A 20104-nucleotide genomic window follows, 5' to 3' on the forward strand; every position below is an offset into this window, starting at 1 on the left:
GCTAAACTATTATGCAGAGAATTGAAAATGATTTATACAATTTTACAAGCTCTTAGTAAAGATGATTGTAGTGCTTTTGTCCAGTTTGGCATCCAGCTATGCTGTTTCTCTGTCCTTAAAAATTTAGGCTGCAAAAAGGTATTCGTTTTATGACCACATGCCACCTCTCTTTTGGTTTATGCTGAAGGTCTGTTAATGTGGTTGTGACATTAAGGTGCACTTTTATCTTCATCTCTTCCTTTTTCTCTCTCAGGTCTTATATTAGGCAGCAGCAGCAGCAGTAAATCAGCCACTAGTGGGTCTGTGGTTCAACCCACATCTGATTTCCTCAGCTTCTCTGATCCCAGCCTGAGGGCCGGCGACTCGTACACGCCTCCATCCTTTGGCCGTTGCCACGCAAAAGGTGGTGCGGAAAGCGGAGCCTCTGAAGGCATGATGCCTCTCAACACCTTCATGTCCCTCCCCCAAAGCTCCAGCAAGCATTATGAAAACTGTCACCCAGCTGGAGAGCTGGGTGGCCTGGCCTCCGCCGGCTACAAACGACCCCAGCCCTCCTCGTCCTCTTCCTCTGCGACATCATCTTCATCTACAGGGGAGGATGGAGGGAAGAAGAAGAAGAGAGGGAACTGGAGGAACCGGTATGGACCGTGCTTTACCACCCAGGACAGTAAAACCACTGATACCGGAGAGCACGGATCCACAATGCCCTCATCCACCTCTCCTTCGCCATCCTCCATGAGCACCATGTCCTGCCGCGGGAGCACTGTCAGCAGTACTGGAGGTGTGGGAGCGGTGGGTGCTGGTAGCAGCAGTCTGGGGATTCAGAAGTCCCCATCCCTCCTCAGGAATGGAAACTTACAGGGTATGACTGTCAGTTCCCCACCTGCTGGACCAGGTGAGCAGAGAGAGCCATAAGATGCATTTCATTTGTTTAAAGGTTGCTTAAATTCAGCATGAAACTAAAATTGTTCATGTTTATTATGAATTGTTCAAATGTGCACGAATTCTCACTAATACAGAATACTTATTTTGATGTTGTGGATGATAGCAATATAGTGCATATCAATAGGGCTACACGATTAATCATATTTAAATCATGATCAAGATTTCTGCTGATCTCGCTTACACATAATCGTCTTTGACCTTGGCACATTGGTTATTTATCCTTTTTTTTTTTTTTTTTCGTTTGACATTTCCGTTATCTTGCATTGGAAACAAACTTCTAGCTTTTCATGCTTTGGGTTGCCAGATGTCAAGAGTTAATCAAAACTTTTCTCTTAAATGGATACGTATTCTTCCTTCCTAGTGTTTTACTTAATCATCCCAATGTGGCAACCATGTGTATCCAGTCTCTCTGCACTGTATAAAAATTCTGATGATCTTAAAACACAAACACAAAAGTTTGCGTTCTTTGAGATTTCCTGTTCAAATGAATGTGTAATATAGCCAAACTGTGTCTGTTTTGATTTGTGCTTACATGGAAGTATAAGAATTCTTATGAAATTTCTCAAATGAGAATAATCATGATTAATAATTATGATTATAATATGAGCAACATATTCGTAATTATCAGTTTAACCATTATCGTGCAGCCCTAGAATGGATGATAAAATCCTATACGACTTTGTCTAAATAAAAAACTAATAACTAAAATCATTATTTTTAATGCTACACATGAGTTTATTAATATATAATTATATATATATATACAGTGAGGAAAATAAGTATTTGAACACCCTGCTATTTTGCAAGTTCTCCCACTTGGAAATCATGGAGGGGTCTGAAATTGTCATCGTAGGTGCATGTCCACTGTGAGAGACATAATCTAAAATCACAATATATGATTTTTTAACTATTTATTTGTATGATACAGCTGCAAATAAGTATTTGAACACCTGTCTATCAGCTAGAATTCTGACCCTCAAAGACCTGTTAGTCTGCCTTTAAAATGTCCACCTCCACTCCATTTATTATCCTAAATTAGATGCACCTGTTTGAGGTCTTTAGCTGCATAAAGACACCTGTCCACCCCATACAATCAGTAAGAATCCAACTACTAACATGGCCAAGACCAAAGAGCTGTCCAAAGACACTAGAGACAAAATTGTACACCTTCACAAGGCTGGAAAGGGCTACGGGGAAATTGCCAAGCAGCTTGGTGAAAAAAGGTCCACTGTTGGAGCAATCATTAGAAAATGGAAGAAGCTAAACATGACTGTCAATCTCCCTCGGACTGGGGCTCCATGCAAGATCTCACCTCGTGGGGTCTCAGTGATCCTAAGAAAGGTGAGAAATCAGCCCAGAACTACTCGGGAGGAGCTGGTCAATGACCTGAAAAGAGCTGGGACCACCGTTTCCAAGGTTACTGTTGGTAATACATTAAGACGTCATGGTTTGAAATCATGCATGGCACGGAAGGTTCCCCTGCTTAAACCAGCACATGTCAAGGCCCGTCTTAGGTTTGCCAATGACCATCTGGATGATCCAGAGGAGTCATGGGAGAAAGTCATGTGGTCAGATGAGACCAAAATAGAACTTTTTGGTCATAATTCCACTAAACGTGTTTGGAGGAAGAAGAATGATGAGTACCATCCCAAGAACACCATCCCTACTGTGAAGCATGGGGGTGGTAGCATCATGCTTTGGGGGTGTTTTTCTGCACATGGGACAGGGCGACTGCACTGTATTAAGGAGAGGATGACCGGGGCCATGTATTGCGAGATTTTGGGGAACAACCTCCTTCATTGCATTGAAGATGGGTCGAGGCTGGGTCTTCCAACATGACAATGACCCGAAGCACACAGCCAGGATAACCAAGGAGTGGCTCTGTAAGAAGCATATCAAGGTTCTGGCGTGGCCTAGCCAGTAGGCCTGTCACGATAACAAATTTTGCTGGACGATAAATTGTCCAAGAAATTATCGCGATAAACGATAATATTGTCGTACTGAGACCATTTTCATTTAATATAATTATAATGGCATAATAATGCAGGTACACCTTTTCAACGATCTATAAACTTTTATTTCTAAAGAATATTAAACATTGAAAACGGAAAACATTTTAAATATCCAAAAAAATGAACAAAACAACCAAAAACAATGAAAGCAATGGACTCTTAGTGTCTGTTAACAAAATAAATGTCTGTTAATAAAAAAAAAATGAAACAAAATTGCACTTCAAAAAATATTAAATATTAGGCTTTAGACATTATTAAATAGTGATACATTCCATAACAGGCAAAACTGACAGTTAGGACCTTTGTAAACAAATAAAAAAAGCCTCAACAAGCCATATCACCCAAATTTTGCACTGTTACTCCTGTTACTTTGTCAAGTGATTGTGTACTGTCGGGAAGACAGAGACGCACTTTATTGCGTGCATGCTACGCACTGAAAATACTTGGTTAGGATTAGGGGTGAGGAGTGCGTGCGTATTACACGCCATAAAGAGTGTATCATATGCACGCAAAAACTATTTTTGGCATATAAATGGCACGAGAAATAACATTTGTGGTATAGATATGCATTTTCATGTGATTGGGCTCGCTGTCGCAACTCACAACTAGCGTCTTCTCTCTCTCCCGGCAGTAGCCGCAAACACTCCCGCGGCCGCCGGCGCTTTCCCATACAAAGACCTGTGACTGACAAGCGCCGCCTTCCCACACAAAGACCATGCAACTGACAACAAGAGGGTTCACTCCTCCAATACGCTAAAGAACCGAGCGAGAGTGGTCATCCAGTCTCTTTGGTAGAGAGAGAGAGACGAGGAAAACAAACAAGCATGCAAATGGAATTATCGCGGCCGGAAAAATTATCGAGCTCATTTTTTTTATCGTGCGATTAATCGACTTATCGACTATCGCGACAGGCCTACTAGCCAGTCTCCAGACCTAAACCCAATAGAGAATCTTTGGCGGGAGCTCAAACTCAGTGTTTCTCAGCGACAGCCCAGAAACCTGACTGATCTAGAGAAGATCTGTGTGGAGGAGTCCCAGACCCCTCCATGATTTCTAAGTGGGAGAACTTGCAAAATAGCAGGGTGTTCAAATACTTATTTTCCTCACTGTATATATATATATATATATATATATATATATATATATATATATATATATATATATATATATATATATATAACCATTGTACACATTATTTCAAAGGAAAAAAGTGCATATTTGCTTTGAAATGATTTTCAGCTGACATCACCAACCTCTCTTGTTTTTTAGCCATCTGCCGTATTGAGACCATTTTTTTCTGAAGTCCCATCCTATTTCATGTTGACTTTGAGGTCCATGGTTATGTCTATTTTTTTCAGCCCATGTTGTTGTTTTTATTTCTATCTTTCACATTCACAGCCTCATTTCTATTCCTTTCTGACTGAAATGACTGAAATTATTTTTTTCTTTTTAATACGTCTACACACTCTTTAATCCAAATATTCTCTCCCAACATTCTTCTCAATTTTTCTTTACTCATCTTTTCTTTTCTGTTTTTTTTTTTTTTTCACTTTTACTGTTTTTCTTTTTTCTTTTTCTTGGACCCATAAAAATGGAAGCATATAAAAAATGGGTTATCATAAATTGGCATGTTTTGGTCGATCTGAGATAATTATTTTTCAGGAATTACTCGTTGGAGGGTCTTTTCAATATCGTAGTCAGTTCAATTCCTCTAATTCATCTTAATCTTGCCACGAATTGCAGTTTTTTTCCATCTCTATTTATTTAAAAAAAAAAAAAAAAAAATCCATTTGAGGTCCGCTTTTCTCGAATAGAAGCCTGGGAACCAGCATGATGTTGTTTTGGTCTGTGCTGAAGCTCATTAGGATAAAAGTGGATGGAGGTGCTCTCTAAAGTGCTTCCTCATTCCTACCTGATTGAGAGCTTAGAGTGGCCCGCTGAATCTCCATAGAGATGCACATTAACCTGTTGAGCCCGAGGGAGCTGGAGGAGGGAAGGAGCCCGTAACAGGCAATTAGTTAAAATTTTATTTGTTCCTCCCTGTCGTTGTCTTCGCTCGGGATCTAGAGTGAGCCGACATCACTTACTGGTTCAAGATAGTGTGTAGAAATGCCCTGACCCCTACTGGCCTTCCCGTTCACTGAGCTGGAACCAGAACTTGCGATCTCGGTCCACATACTACGTTTTTTCTCACTCATTTGCTGGCACTATCTCTCTCAAACCTGCTAAATCTAGCAATTGACATAAGAGCTCCACGTACACATGACAGCTAGAATGTTAAACGGGCCTTATCTGTGGCGCTGCACTGTTGCTCGGCAACCATCCGGCTTTTTTGTAGTTTCTTTCCTTCTGATTAGAACTTAAATCTGGTGTGTCTTTTTTTCCTCTTTCACTCCCCGCTATGTGCCGTCTCACTATCACCCTGTCCCCTCTCTCAAGGATTTTTTTGTTTGTTTTGTGCTTGTTCTCCCACCCGTCCCTGCCCTCACCTGTTCCTGGCCTTTGACTGGACTGTAAATATTTAGCCATTGCTAATGCAGGGCTACAGCAGAATGCTCCACCTCATCTATCTGTCTCACCCTCCCTCTATTGCTCCCAGCCCTCTTTCTTTTTTTTCTTTTTTTTTTGGATGGATGGATGACTGGTTTATCAGGGGAGCAGTGGGGGCTATTATTAAAGGCAAACATCCATCTCAGCCCTGGCCGGGTGTAGGGCTTTATAGGGTGTTATTTGGAGAGGGGGGAATGATTCTTGTTGGTTTTCATCTGAAATTAGAAGGAAAAGCTGGGTGAGACAAATGGGCACAATGTACTGTAGAGGCTGGAAGACTCTACACAACTTTTGATAACTGAACAGATTTTAAAACATTAGGCATTGTACGCTTGTCGTACGCTTGTGAATTTTTTATTCATTCATTGTGAATATATTTTAGATGGACTTTTTTGTAATTTTTTTGTAGCATCTTGCACATGATACAGCGTGATACTAAAAATGTTGCACACAAGTTCAAATAAGTTCAATATATAAAAACAAAATGCATTTGTTTTTTTTCTTTTCACTGCCTGCACTTTGCATTTTTAAATGCTAAAACATATTATGTGTTACAATGTACCTGTATGACTTTCTTTTCCTCTTTTAAAGAAAGAGAATGTTTGAACCATATTTTCCATACACTGAATACAATTTTGTCTGTCCATACAATGAAGTCATTTAAGCCTCATTGGCTTTAATTATATGGACCAAACAACACAGAGTCATTTTTCATCATATCCTCTTTTATGTTCCAGAGAAGAAAGTCACACAGGTTTGGTGATATAACAACATGATACAAATAATGACAGAATTTAATATTTGGGTGAACTATCCTTTTAAGCCTGGATTTATTACTCTAGGATGAAACTGTGCAGCTGTTCTGTCCTTTCAAGTAAACATTGACAAGCAGTGCATGCATTTGCTGCATTAACTGCAGCCGTGCGCCTTAACTTATCGCTCTCTGTCGGGACACATTAGAAACATCAAGCCTGACTGACTGTTCGCATGTCATGGAACATATCTTGAAGCAAGTAACCCAACGCAAAACACTTCAAGACATCGATTACTGTTCATGATAGCACATTTAAATTAAAAACATCTGCCACGTCAAAGGCCTAAAAGTGTTCTACTGCCGTGCAACAATACCTCGAATCAGTCCCTCCTTTCTTCTCTTCGTCCGTAAGGAAAGTGCAGAGGATCCTTATCAGGTTCTGGGCCTCGTCATTAACCTCCCTCTGAACTCGCATGGATTTTCTGCTGAGAGAGGAGACGGGTTTGACTTGAAATGCTGGCTAATCTAATTTGAAATTTCCCCTCTCTCCCCCTGATTTGATAAGGGGGGGGGTTTCAGGAGGAGATGTTAAGTCCTGATCGATCGGTCTCGTTCGATCAGCACCAGATAACAGGATCTTTGTCCTTGCTTTGTTTGGTCGCTCATGTCTTGTAACCTCTAATCAAATGCTCTGTTGGTTGACCTTTTCTGAAATGTTAATTATTAACCAGATTACCAGATCAACACGATGATTTAAAGATTGATCCAATCATTAATGCATCAAGTTAGCCGTTTGCATTCACAAATCTTCTAAAAGTAAAAACGAATTGGGATTAAGTGGAAAACCACGACACAGTGATGTCTAAGCTTCCTTTCTCTATTGCATATGCCCTATGTGGAGTTCAGAGCTTGGTACTGTAAATGCTTCACGTGGTACCTCTCCGCCCAACAATGTTTCCTTGTTTCAGCAGTGAATGTAGACTGCCGCGAGCCATTCATTCCTTTGTGTGGCAAGGGGGCCTCTCTCGTTCCTGCAATGGGTCAGCCTGGGCCATCAGCTGGGTTTATTTGAGATGGTGGCAGGGGAGGAGGGAGAGAGAAAAGGGGGAAAAATCAATAAAACAACAGCAACAACAAACAGCGTGCATGTCATGAACCGGCACATAAATATGAATGGGCCGCACTCCTCCCTGGCACTCCGGCCCCGCCTGGAAAGCCCATTTTTACAGAAGAAATAGTGAGTCGTCAGATTCTGGGAACTGTTTTCTGGGTCACCGGGAGGCCGGTGCAGAGTGCATGTTGAGAGGACTCAGAAATGCTTTGTGCTCGCTCTCGATGTCTGCTGTAATGAGGGCCTGGTCAGACAGGCCATTCAAAGTCCACAAAGTTCATCTCAGGGGCAGCGAGAAAGATAGATGGATAACCAGTGAAGGTATATTGGAGGACAGAGGTTGCCCTTACAGCTATTAAAACTTTGCTTTTACCACTAGATTACAGGTCATAACCTGTGTTGATTTGTTTCACATCCCCCAGTTGCTATGCCAGATCTCCTGCTGATAAACAAAACAATGTTATTTTTGACTGAGAATTAAAGAAAACGTTTGTCTTGGAGATTATTGAAGATGTGCTGTTTTACTTTACTTAAATATCATTTACTGTAATTGCTGTCTTTTTGCAGGTTCGTACCCCAGCAGTAGTGATGTAGCCTGCTCGTTGCCCAGTGCGGTGCTTGGAGGGTCTCTGTCCGGATCTAATTCCGAGTTACCTGCTCATCAGTCTGTGGTCACTTCAATGCCCACTCTCACCTCACTGCCCCCGACCGCCCCGTTCACCAGCACTTCATCCACACATGTGAGTATTTAACGGACCTTATTTTGCAATCATATTTTTTTTTTTGGATTATTTCAAAACCGATTTGGTTTGCTTTGCTTTTGGTGAAATGGGCAAATGAATAAAAGTGTGAAATCATAAAATCATAAAAATGTGATTCAGCATCACTAGGCTATATTAAAACTACATAAGATGTTTTTGTTTAGGGTTTAGCTACTAATACACTACCATTAGGTCAGTACGATTAAAAAAAAATAGAGAGCGAGAGAGAGAGAGAGAGAGAGAGAGAATCAGCATATTAGAATAATTTCTGAAGGATCATGTGACACTGAAGACTGGAGTAAAGACTGCTGAAAATTCAGCTTTGCCATCACAGGAAAAAATACATATTCAAATAGACAACAGTTGTAATTGCAATATTATTTTACAATATTAGTTGTATTATTACTGTATTTTTGATCAAATAAATGCAGCCTGGGTGAGCATAAGAGAACTTTCGAAAACAAAGAAAATCTTACCAACCTTAAACTTTTGAACAGTAGTGTATATATGCGAAGAAAAGTAATACAGCTAATCGCACAGCTTAGTTTCTGCTCACACGTATCCGTAATGCATTATCTCTCACAAAATTAACCAATTAAATAGAATTATACTCATAGTTTTTGTACTGTGTGTTAATTTGCCCCAATTTTATCAAGATAATTGCTGTTTAAGCACATTCACCCCACAAATAGTAATTAACTCCTAAAAGGCTCAGATGTAAACGTTGGGTGCAGCTATTTATGTTTTAAGTAACTCTCATGTGATGTGATTTTTCACTTTTTTCCTTTTCTACAGAACAAATTAATTTGGTTCTCAAGTGCCCAGGTTGTGCTAATGCAATATTTATGTAATTGCGACAGTAATATTAACAGTACGAAGGAAGCCATCTAAGGGCCGCATGTCTTCATAACATGTCAGTGGGAGAAGTAAAGTTTGTCACTTCAGACCTCATTTTTCAACTCTTGAAAGACAGTGTTTTGAGTCATTTAGGGTATTTATTACTAGGCTGCTTAAGTATATGGTCTTAACGGATGAATGTGATTGTGTTTGCATTAGCTAGTCAGAGAAGTATGTGTGGTCAAATAAATAGAACGACACTGTGAGAAAAGAGCTGTAATTGGCTTTATATTTGCTATATATGTCGCTTTGAGTTAGTAATTATATTATATATAAATATAGATATTTTTCGATGTTTTTGAAAGAAGTCTCTTATGCTCATCAGGGCTGCATTTAAAATAAAAGTAATAACTTTTTTTATTTTAATATATCTTAAAATATATTTTTTCCTGTGATGGCAAAGCTGAATTTTCAGCATCATTACCCCAGTATTCTTTGTCACATGATCCTTCAGAAATCATTCTAATCTTCTAATTCTAAATGCTCAAGAAACATTATTATCAATGTTAAAAACATTTGTGCTTCTTAATATAATTTTTTAAACTGATCAATTTTTTCAGGATTTTTTGATGAATATTTCATTTATTTGAAATATATATATTTTTGTAACATTCTACATTTATTTACTGTCGGTTTTGATCAATTTAATGCCTTTTTCTGAATTAAAGTATACATTTCTTCATGCAACAATATTTAAATCATTAATAAATACAGAATTAATGAATCGGCAACTTCAGAATCCCCTCCCACTCGTTGACGAACTCCTGCGTGTGTTTAGATGGCAATAATAAAGTAAAGTTATTCTTACAGGCTCACAGCGCTGCTCCAAATAGGCCCTTTGGAAGCGCACTAGAGACTGAGCACCATCTCTGCCGCTCTCCTGAGCATCTTTGTCTTGACTTGCACCGCAACCGGTCGTTTCCAGGCAACAGGGCTTTGTTTGTGCAGATCTGCCCTCTCTGCAGGCAGGGTGGCCTTACATTAGGAGATGAAGTAAACCCACTGATGGCCTTAATGCTGCAGGGCTTTCGGCGGTCCAGCCCTTTCTAACGCACGCTTGCAAATATCCACCATTAGTCCTAAGCTTTATGGCATAGAGACTTAATATGATGGACTTTTTTCTTTACTAGGTAATAGGGATGCATCGATACCAACAAGCATCAACGAGTCTGATACCGATACTCCCATTTTTGGTACTTGCTGATACCGAAACCCGATACCTGTATTTTCTAATTTCTAATTTTAAATGTATTAGAAGATAAACCAAAGGAATATAAATCATAATAGTTGTCTTAATTTGTTCATCAAATAGATATTTCCTTCAGTTATTTTCATGCTTAATTAATCCTGCTAAAATGCATTGTATGAGCTTCTGTTACTTTCACTGTTCATTCTATTGCCCCATCATATTTTATCTTTCATTTAATTGCACATCGCATTTATTTAGAGCAGCTCCAGAAGGGCTCAGTGAGGACTGGGTCAGTGGTACAAATGTTTAGACACCAGTGAAATATCAATTCTTTATTCCAATTTTGACACTACAAAAACTACCAGCCTAAGTAATGTGAATTTAAAACATTATTAAAGACAGGAAATCAGACAGTAATAAAATAAGAACAAATAATCCAAAATATAGCAAAAATAAATGCCCCTTTAAGACCGAATGCACGGACCCCATTTGAAGATACTGTCTACGTTCACTTGAGATATAACCGACTTTGTTTACTGGGATGCTCGCCAAGACGGGCGTTTTTACATAAACTTGTGTGAATTCGTCCGTATAAGCGCAAGACGTGAAAGACAATTCAATTCAGTATTCGCGCGCTGTCTATCAAGACGTTGGTTTTCGGAGCGGTCACTTTGGATGTTTCGTTCATGGAACTTCTTGACCTGCAAACGTCCTGTAATAATGTAGGGAACCACCCATTATACATAAATCAGGTAAAAGTTCATGTTTTACTTACATACGATTTAGTTTTAATCCAAATAACACGTGCTGAGTGAACAATCAGCAATCAAGAGCATTCAAAAGTAGTTCTCTCTCTCTCTCTCGCTCTCTCTCTCTCTCTCTCTCTCTCTCTCGCTCTCTCTCTCTCTCTCTCGCTCTCTCTCTCTCGCTCTTCAGTTAACGTTAATAAGCTACATGCCTCATTTTACTTTCTTTGCCATTGACATCTGACTTAACTACAAACTTTCCACTGACGTCTGTCAGTGAAAAAGGGATGCGCTCAACCAGCTCATGCGTCTGTGCCGCTGCATTTTTTTTTTAAGTATGAGTACATGAACTCAGTATCGGTGCGTTCCTACTAGGTAGTTAGCCGATCCGTAAACAGGTGATGTTTTTAAAAGTATGTCTGGGGTCAGGAATATAATACATTTTTATTTGATGTATAACATGGTGCTTTATTATATATTCAGTGCAAACAATCATCCATCAGCATGACTGTCCCTGAGATGTTTGCAATTTTTTTTCTTCTCCATCTCTAACTCTCCCTTTGTGGATGGAAGAATGGTTGGATAAAAAAAAATCAGTGGTTGCAAGCAGGACAGCGGTGACCTTCGACCCCAGCACACACCCCCTAGGCCCACCTCTGTCCCACTATTCGTTAACCTCTACAATGGTGCTGAGAGCCGTAAGCCTCAAACAATCCGGCTGTCCCTCTTTTCCCTGTGCGGGCGCATTGAGCTCAGCTCGCTGATGGGATGAGGGCTGACAGGCTGGACAGAGAGCTGTGTAGTGGGATGAGGGGTTCTCTTCATACTGGTCATGCTCCCTCCTCTCGCCTGAAAGAGGAGTCTGAGGAATAGGGAGGGCCTGCGGGGCTGTGAGGGGCCAGGGGAATGCAGGATATTACTTTTTTTCCTTTTTTTAATTTTAGAACCATACCATTAATATTTATTATAATAATGTTAATAATAATGATATTCAAAGAATATGCAATTTTTGTATTTTTTTTTTCATATACAATTTTAATAGGCAAGGCAGTTCAAATTGTCAGGTTTAGGGTTGGAGTACCTGATAGACTTTGCTCCATGTCCAAATCATCTACATCTTGTAGTTGTTAGTTGAAGAGCCATAAAAGACGCATGTTTTCAAGGTTGGTTTAAACATTGGCATTGTATGGGTGTCTATTCATTGGCCATTTGCAAGAGTGGTTTCCACCAATTGTATTTCTGTCTGATATGGTCAGAAATCCTTAAGTTAGACAAAGACATTATTCTATAATAACAGAGCAAGAAATCCAATACGTTGTAATTTCAGCTAGCATTATTTCCTGTTTGGATCAGATAAGGACTTGATGTAGATAAAGCAAGCAAAGGAAAAGGAAATAATGTATTGATTTTATGAAAATATGCAGTGTGAAAAAGGATGGCGTAAATAGGATGTGGTGTATGAATTGCATAATTGTATGGATCCCCCCCCCATCCTTGCTAATAGCAGGGCCTGTAAATTTGAATAAATATGAGTAATCATCTCTTTTATGTAATAATTCTTCAGTTCTCAATAATTCTTCATCCTCCCAATAATTATCTGCTATTAACAAGATTGTTTAACAGCAAAAGTGTTATTTAAATGCAAGTCATGTTAAGGTTTGTGTGGTTTCCACCATGCACCAAGTTTGTTGTTGCACATATGCTGCTACCTCAGAGGCAACACCGCAACCAATCCCAACCACTATTAGGGAAATAGCTTAATTGGATTAAATAATTAGCCGCAGAAGCACATGGTCTGCATGTTGTTCAGGGCTGTGGATCTGCTGTTGCAGGCTCAGCCAATTCTCCTGGCTCACAGGAAATACAGCTGACATGGTGTTTTATCATCCAGCTCTTTGGCCAACGCTCATGCACACATTCATACACGCACATGCAGGGACACGCACTTAGGTACCCGAAATATTTGGAATTTGACAGGTTTTACATCTTTAGTCTAACTCTTTCTTATGCTTTTCTTCCTTAGTCAAACTCGCTACCGGGATCCTTTAACCTGGCGCCATCCCATATGTTCGGAAACAGGCTGAATCCGACCTCTGCTATGGCTGCACTGATCGCCCAGTCCGAGAGCTCCCCAGCAGGTGAGACACACAGACGGGGAACCATACTGATCTTTAGCTGGTACCTCCCACTGGCACAGAATTCCCTTCTCAAATCCTTTCTTCCTGCTTCCTGCGCTCTCTTCTCCCATTTCTCCTTATCCTCCCATTCTTTCTCCACTCCCCTGTGCATGTGGAATGTGTGGTCAGCTGTATCCCCCCCCCCCCCACACACACACCTCCTCAGGTCGCAGAGAGAGGGAGAGCCAGAGAACAAAACTCCCCGGGACAGAGAGCTGAAAGTGTGCATACCTGTTAAATGAAGCATGCTACCACTCAAACATTTCATTAATCTGCACAATGACCGCAGTGATGACACAGAGGGGATTGCCCTGGGTTTAGGAGGCAGGCATACCTTAGACTCCCTCCCTCCATCCTGGGCCACTCAACACTTTCCCTGGACCCTGCCTAAACCCTGGGGGTCTCACTCATGAGCGAATGGGCTTGCAGGACCCTGTCATGGCGGTTGGGGTGGGGAGTAGGACCAGTTGAAAGCAAGAGAGAGAGGAAAAAAGAGGAACACAGCCTTTGAGGAATAATGGATCAGTCATGCCCTCCTCCTCAAACAGAGGTCAGGGGGTCATTTGACTAACAATAGGAGGAAGAACACCCGTCCTTAAAGAGACCACCGCTCGAGACTGGAAAGCTTGCGTGCTTTTAGCACAAGCCCGGCTCTTGTCTGGTGATCGTTCTCAGCGCAGCACATCTAAAGTACTGATATATATTGAACAAGCTTATATTTGGCCGATTTTATTTTTAGGGAAATTAATACACCTAATATTTTAGGGAAAATAGTAATATATTCAGCAAGGATATATTAAATTGATCAAAAGTGATTGTAAAGACATGTATACATGTTTAAAAAAGATTTCTACAAATAAATGCTGTTCTTTTGAACTTTCTATTTATCAAAGAATCCTGGAAAAGGTTTCCACAAAAAAAAATATTTTAACGTTGCTAATAATGAGAAATATTTCTTAAGCAGTAAATCAACATGGTTGTTGTAAATTCAGCTTTGCCATCACATAAATATATTTCCTATTAAAATAGATTTTAGATTTAAATTAATGTACTTTTAATCAAATAAATGCATCATTGGTGAGCATAAGAGACTTCTTTCAAAAACAATTACATATCATCTTATTATTATATATTATAATATAACATTTAAATTAATAACTGTTTTGTTTGCATCTTACATACATGCCAGGTATATTTCAGCCATTAGCCACCCTGTTGTCTAGATATTGGCATTGGTCATAAAAAAAAAAAAAAACCTATTCTAAACATTTGTCATGGGGTCCGCGAGACTAACACTAGGCTTGTTTACATTTTAACAAAGTACTTGTTCTTTCCTCTCAATGCTGGTCACCTGTTGCTCATAGGTTTCCACTGTCGTTCAGTCCTTTCTGTGTTTTTTATGTATTTTTTTTATTTTGTAAAATGAGACCCGGTGCTTTCAGGTCCAGTCTGCACTGCAGCCCCAGGGCTGATCCAGGGTCAGGCAAGGGGTCAGCACCATAATAAGTCACACCAGACCTTGGGCGGCTTGCACTGATGTGCCTGCACCCCCACTGGAGCCAGCCTGCGCTTGAGGTGGTAGTGGGCTGGAAAGTGTTAAAAAGAACAAGACTGTTGAGAAAAAGGAAGGGGGGAAGGAAGCAGGGAGGAAGAGAAAAAGGGGATTGGCTAACTGTGACTTGAGGGAGGTGTGGAGAAAAAAAAAAGAGAGAGAGAGAAAGGAGGGAGGGGGTTATGCTTGGCGAGGCGCATATGTGATTCATTACTTTCACTGCAGAAAATGAAAAGCAGTGTCTGGCATGGGGCCTGCAGGCAGGGCGATGGGAGCCTCCACGGGAAAGAAAGAGCTGGGGTGAGGGGAAGAACGGAGGGAGGGGGGAGAGAGAGAGGTGACTCAGTGACACACTCGGTGGTGTCAGTGTGCAAGCTGAGCCGCCAGAGAGACCAGTCTGCAGCCCCTAGATGGATTTCTACGAGGGAGATCTGATGTCTACCAGGCTCACTTTGGATCGAGCCTGACGTTTCTGCATTTCCCAGGCTTCTCTTGTGCCCACATCTGCACTCCGGCTCCTTATCGACTGCTCTCTGTTTACCTTTCAGATCAGGAGCTAGGAGACGGAGCTCTCGGCTTCTCCAGAAGAGGAAACTCACCAAAGACAAGCCTCTCCCCTCGGTAAGTCCTATTTACATTCCTGAGCTAGACTTCCCCTCCTCCAGGCTCCGAGATTTTGCTCACCCTCCCTTCCCCCCTAGAACACACTCATTCACTCACTCCGCTTCCTCCCTTGCGCGCTCACCTTCCGAACAGCAGGCATTTTGAACACTCAGCTGTTGCCCTTATCGCAGTTAAAGCGGCTTCAGACTCTGATGTGGCGATGATGTCTCCGAACGCAGAAACTTTCATTTTCTGTAACCCAAGATATAGCATTTTTTGCCCGTTGACTGAGGATATAAATCGGATTAATATTCAAGTGAATATACTGCACAAAATTGCCTCCAGGATGTAATATTTTTGGTTGACAAGGTATGTGGAGTTTTATTTAGATCGCTTCTGTTACTTAAGGAGTGGGTTATTTAGTGTTTTGTTTTTTTGTGTACTTTCATTGCTGCTTCAGTATATTTCATGTATGGATATGGATATGAATATAAACAATATATTATTTTCAAATGCTGTAATTGACTTTTTTCAAATCAGTTTTATCTTTTTTGTGAAATGCTTTTAGCTCAATATCAGTGTAAAATCTGTCATTTTGTGTGTAAACTGTTTTGCCTGTCAGCAATTTCAGTATTTAAAGTATAAGGGGACATTCTCACACAACACATTTTTGCTTTCCACTGTGCTGCATCTTGTTCTTTTTTGTGAATGGGCCTTAAATATATCCCACATGTCCACGAATCTCATTCAGAAGCTTTTTGCACTGTTTTCAGATTAACTGCTAAAATCTGTATCTGCTTTTTCTGTGATCCGCACCGGAGCAGCCATGCAGGATGATATGGATTCACAGTCCTGTGCTGGAGATTTATTGCCTTGTGGTGCGGATCTCAGCCCAGTCGTAATTACTCCAGAGATATATTCATGTTCGCTAGAGAGCCCTGATGTAGAGCCCAGAGCTGGATGCATTCATAATAACACAGATCGCTATATGTCCAAACAAGAGCGTACTGAGATTTATGGTGTCAGAGACGCAGGCCCAGGCTCTCTCACTTGCACGAGCTTTGAACTCTGTTTGGCTTTACAGAGCAGTGCGTCTGCCTCTGAAGACATGATGCCAGACAAGGAGTTCAGCTGTGTTGTTAATACAGCAGTGGTCTATTATCTGTTTGTAAACAAAAACTATTAATATATTTACAATTAGAATCTTACCACTTAGGGCTGGGCGATAAATAATATATCGAGAGCGCAGTTAAATTTACATCAATAACTGATAAGCTCTGGACATTTTAACTCAATGGATTAATTTAACAAGCCTATCACACGGCAGAAATAAACGTGACGACGGTCAGTGAGTGCATGTTGCTAATAAGTGATTTCTGCGTGTCTTTGTGTGAATGAACGACGTTGTTTCATCTGATACACAAACTCACACACGTGACACTGACTGTTTTCAGCGACTGCCTTCTCAAGATATGAACACGACATGAACACATGAACTTCATCTCCAGAGATGCTTTGAGTCACTTCACAAGCTTTTCACCATTTCATTTGAGAAAAACCACTGTCAAATGCACACTTAACCTGAAAATAAAACTGAAAGGTCCTCACAACAAACCGCCTAAAGAAAATTTAGTTTAACTTCAAGAAATTGACAAATTTCTTGCTACTGTATACTAAAATGTACTTCTAATTTCTAAGGAATATCATACAACCAATCTATTTATTCATCCATTTTTTACATTTTTACAGTTCTTTTGTGCAGTTCTGTATTTGGCAAAAAATAAAAATGCAATGTTTTGTTGTAAATTAATTGTTAAATTTTCATTTGATTACTTTTTAAAAGCTTGATTAAATTGTTAAAGTTTATATACATTTGTATTAAAAACAGAGTCCCCCAAAAATAAAATAAAATGGAAAACATAGAATTTAGGTTAGAGTAAAATGGATTTCGTGGGGCCCTGAATTAAAAGGTAGCTACTCTGTGGAGTTTAATTGTGAAAAAACAAGCTGACATGATTCATTCTCAAGGTCTAACAAATATGTGCAAAGCATTTCCTTTCTCATTAATGGTAAATTTAATTTTGTAATAAATATCGATTTCATATGATATGGAAAACATATATTTTGTTAATGTTTTTGGCCATATTGCCCAGCCCTAGTACCACTGTGATGCTTGGCTTACCTGCTCTGACATGAATTTACATTTTAAATTCACAATGAGACAAATTTAGCTGTTTGATAAACTTATGTCTATATATGCATCTCACTTGTTTTGTTCTTGTATATGATTTAGGTCTCCGTTAAGTGGGCTTCATATCCGGTATGACTCGTCAGGACCGTTGGTTCCAGGCCTCGGCTCTGGTTCGGATGCACTGCCCCCTGTGGCCACCAGCATTGACCAGCTGCTGGAACGGCAATGGAACGAAGGACAGCAGTTCCTCCTCCAACAGGGCCCACAAGGAGATGGTGAGAGGCTTTTTTACTCTTTTGTAATGATGTATGTTGCTTCCGTGTCCAATACTAAACCTCAACACTCAAGCACTGAGTTGTTTGGCCTCGTCTTGATGTCACTGTGTTGGTCTTGCTGCGGATGTTGTTTAGCCATAGGATCCAGTTAAACCAGCTTGAGTATTAAACTTTATGTAACTCATCCCTCAGAGACTTGAATAGTTCCTCAAATTATGTGACTTGTTGAGAAGGCAAGTGCTATTTTTTTTATATTTTTATTTAGGATTTTCATCTGGCAGATGATAAATAGAGCAAAAACAGAACAAAAACGCAGAGCCAGTATTAGTGACAGAATGTAATAGAGACTTCCAGGTTGACTCTCTTGATCTTGGCAGTAAACAACCACCTAGAACACCTTAACAACTGCATAGCAACATGCTAAAACTCACTCAGAACAGCTTAGTAACCATATAGAAACAGCCTGGAAACCCACTTACTACACACTGGCTTTTGCATGTAAAAATCAATGAATTCCTGTTGTAATATTTTCAAAGTTTAGCTGAGAGGGTTTACAGTAGATATCAAAAGGCATTTTAAATTAATTTCTCATTAGTACACTAAAAGCCTTTATTATTTATGGTCATTGAAAGTTGGCTCATCTCATGAAAATTGTTGCTGTTATATTCAGTATAATTCATCCCTTTTAATCTCAGATGATAAACTTGGGTCTATTGCTTTCACTCAATATTTTATTTAAAGCAAGAATAATTACTTAAGTCATAAATGGTATTTTACTGCATGTTAGTCAAATAATATGCCTGTTTGAAGCCTGTAATTACATCCGTCCCCATAATGTGAGTAATTAATATATAGGTTAATGCCACCGTAATTATGAGCTTCATTACCTGTCTGTTTTGTCTTTGTAGCTTGTGTAGTTTCATGATCGACTAAGTAAGTTTTGCGTGGTGGTAGTAGTGAATTTCTCAGTAGCGGCAGGTCGGTTTGTAGTGCCAGGATTGTGTGAATGAGCAGCAGCTGTTTCTGTTGTGATAGAGGCTCCTCTGACGACGTGGGGGAAGTCTGACAAACGCATGGAGATGCCTGCACAGGAAGCGCTAGGACGGTTGTGTTTCTGTTCGCCGCTGATATGGGACCAGTTCTGCGGTTTCGCTGACAGTGCATCTGGTTTGCATTTGGCTCGGGGTTGCCGCCCCCTGATCGGTGCCGTGTAATCCTCCACGAGCGTGCGGGAAAGAGCGGAAGTCTGTCGTTGTAGTTCCTTCTGGAGGTCTTGAACCGCACTTGTGCTGATGTAGTTTTCGTGCTTGTGGTATCGGGTTCGCTGCTTCTGAAAGACTTGATGTCGGTGGTTTGCAACCACTTTTATTTTTGCGTCAAATCTTGTCAAGTCCGCTTTATCTTTATATATCACTTCATACATTACAGATTGTTTAAAACTTCTTCACTGTAATGAACAGAAAAATAACACAATCGATGCAAACTTTAAATATAAGACAAATTGGAATTCTGCTATGAAACGGCACTAAAAAGATGCTTTAAGATTATTTGATGGGTATGTTTTTATATGTGTGTGTTTTTTTTTTGTGTCCAGTTCTGGGAATGCTTAAGTCCCTGCACCAGCTGCAGGTGGAAAACAGGCGCCTGGAGGAACAAATCCGAACTCTTACCATGAAGAAGGAACGACTGCAGCTCTTGAGCGCTCAGCTCTCTGTGCCTTTCACCCCCGCGAGCACCACGGCCACCACTGCCTCATCTCCTCTGTACCCCAGCAACACTCACCCAGGTGAGCAGTCTCCGCTACCTTCTGCCTCTTGTCTACCCGTACAGTTTTCACAAACTCCATCTGGACAGTCACAGTCCAATCCCACCCCAAACACCCCCTCCTCCCGATGCACATAATCACACATACACACATACGAGACCACCTCTCACCCGTCCGACCCCCTTCCTCCCCTCTGTTCTGCTCACGGAGCCTCCTCTCCCAGCTCAACTCTAGCTAATCTGGTCTCCGCATTCATGTCAAGTTGCAAAATCTCTCTCTCCTCCAGACATGCTGCACAGCAAGAGCATTCAGCTAGGCAGCAGTGTTTTAACAGAGTCCTCTCAACCCTTGCCCACTCAGGTAACTTCCTCTACCCCTGCTCTGCAGATGCCATCTGCTGGGACTGAGCACCTCTTTAGTTGAGTCAAGTGTTATATTATGTATATCTGTACATAGTTGAGTGTAGGGCTGGGCGGTATGACGATACATATTGTGGCGACGATGTAAAGTGTTTTTGCTATATTGATTATGACACAGTATGTAAATATATCTGCGTAGCACAGTACTACTTAGTTA

The 20104-nt window shown here is 40.5% G+C and overlaps 1 protein-coding gene across 7 annotated transcripts in view; it reads left to right on the forward strand.

Moving 5' to 3' along the window:
- Positions 1–20104, forward strand: part of mllt10 (MLLT10 histone lysine methyltransferase DOT1L cofactor) — a 52532-nt gene that overhangs the window by 25391 nt on the left and 7037 nt on the right. For all 7 annotated transcript variants that reach the window (XM_081352940.1, XM_081352941.1, XM_081352936.1 and 4 more), the window contains 7 exons: positions 254–895; positions 7940–8112; positions 12989–13103; positions 15243–15315; positions 17591–17763; positions 19358–19549; positions 19815–19888. In XM_081352940.1, coding sequence (XP_081209066.1) covers positions 254–895; positions 7940–8112; positions 12989–13103; positions 15243–15315; positions 17591–17763; positions 19358–19549; positions 19815–19888 — 1442 coding nt within the window. The remainder of the gene's footprint in view (positions 1–253; positions 896–7939; positions 8113–12988; positions 13104–15242; positions 15316–17590; positions 17764–19357; positions 19550–19814; positions 19889–20104) is intronic.

Source organism: Scardinius erythrophthalmus (genome assembly GCF_964197995.2).
Source record: "Scardinius erythrophthalmus genome assembly, chromosome: 22".
Classification (NCBI taxonomy): Eukaryota; Metazoa; Chordata; class Actinopteri; order Cypriniformes; family Leuciscidae; genus Scardinius; species Scardinius erythrophthalmus.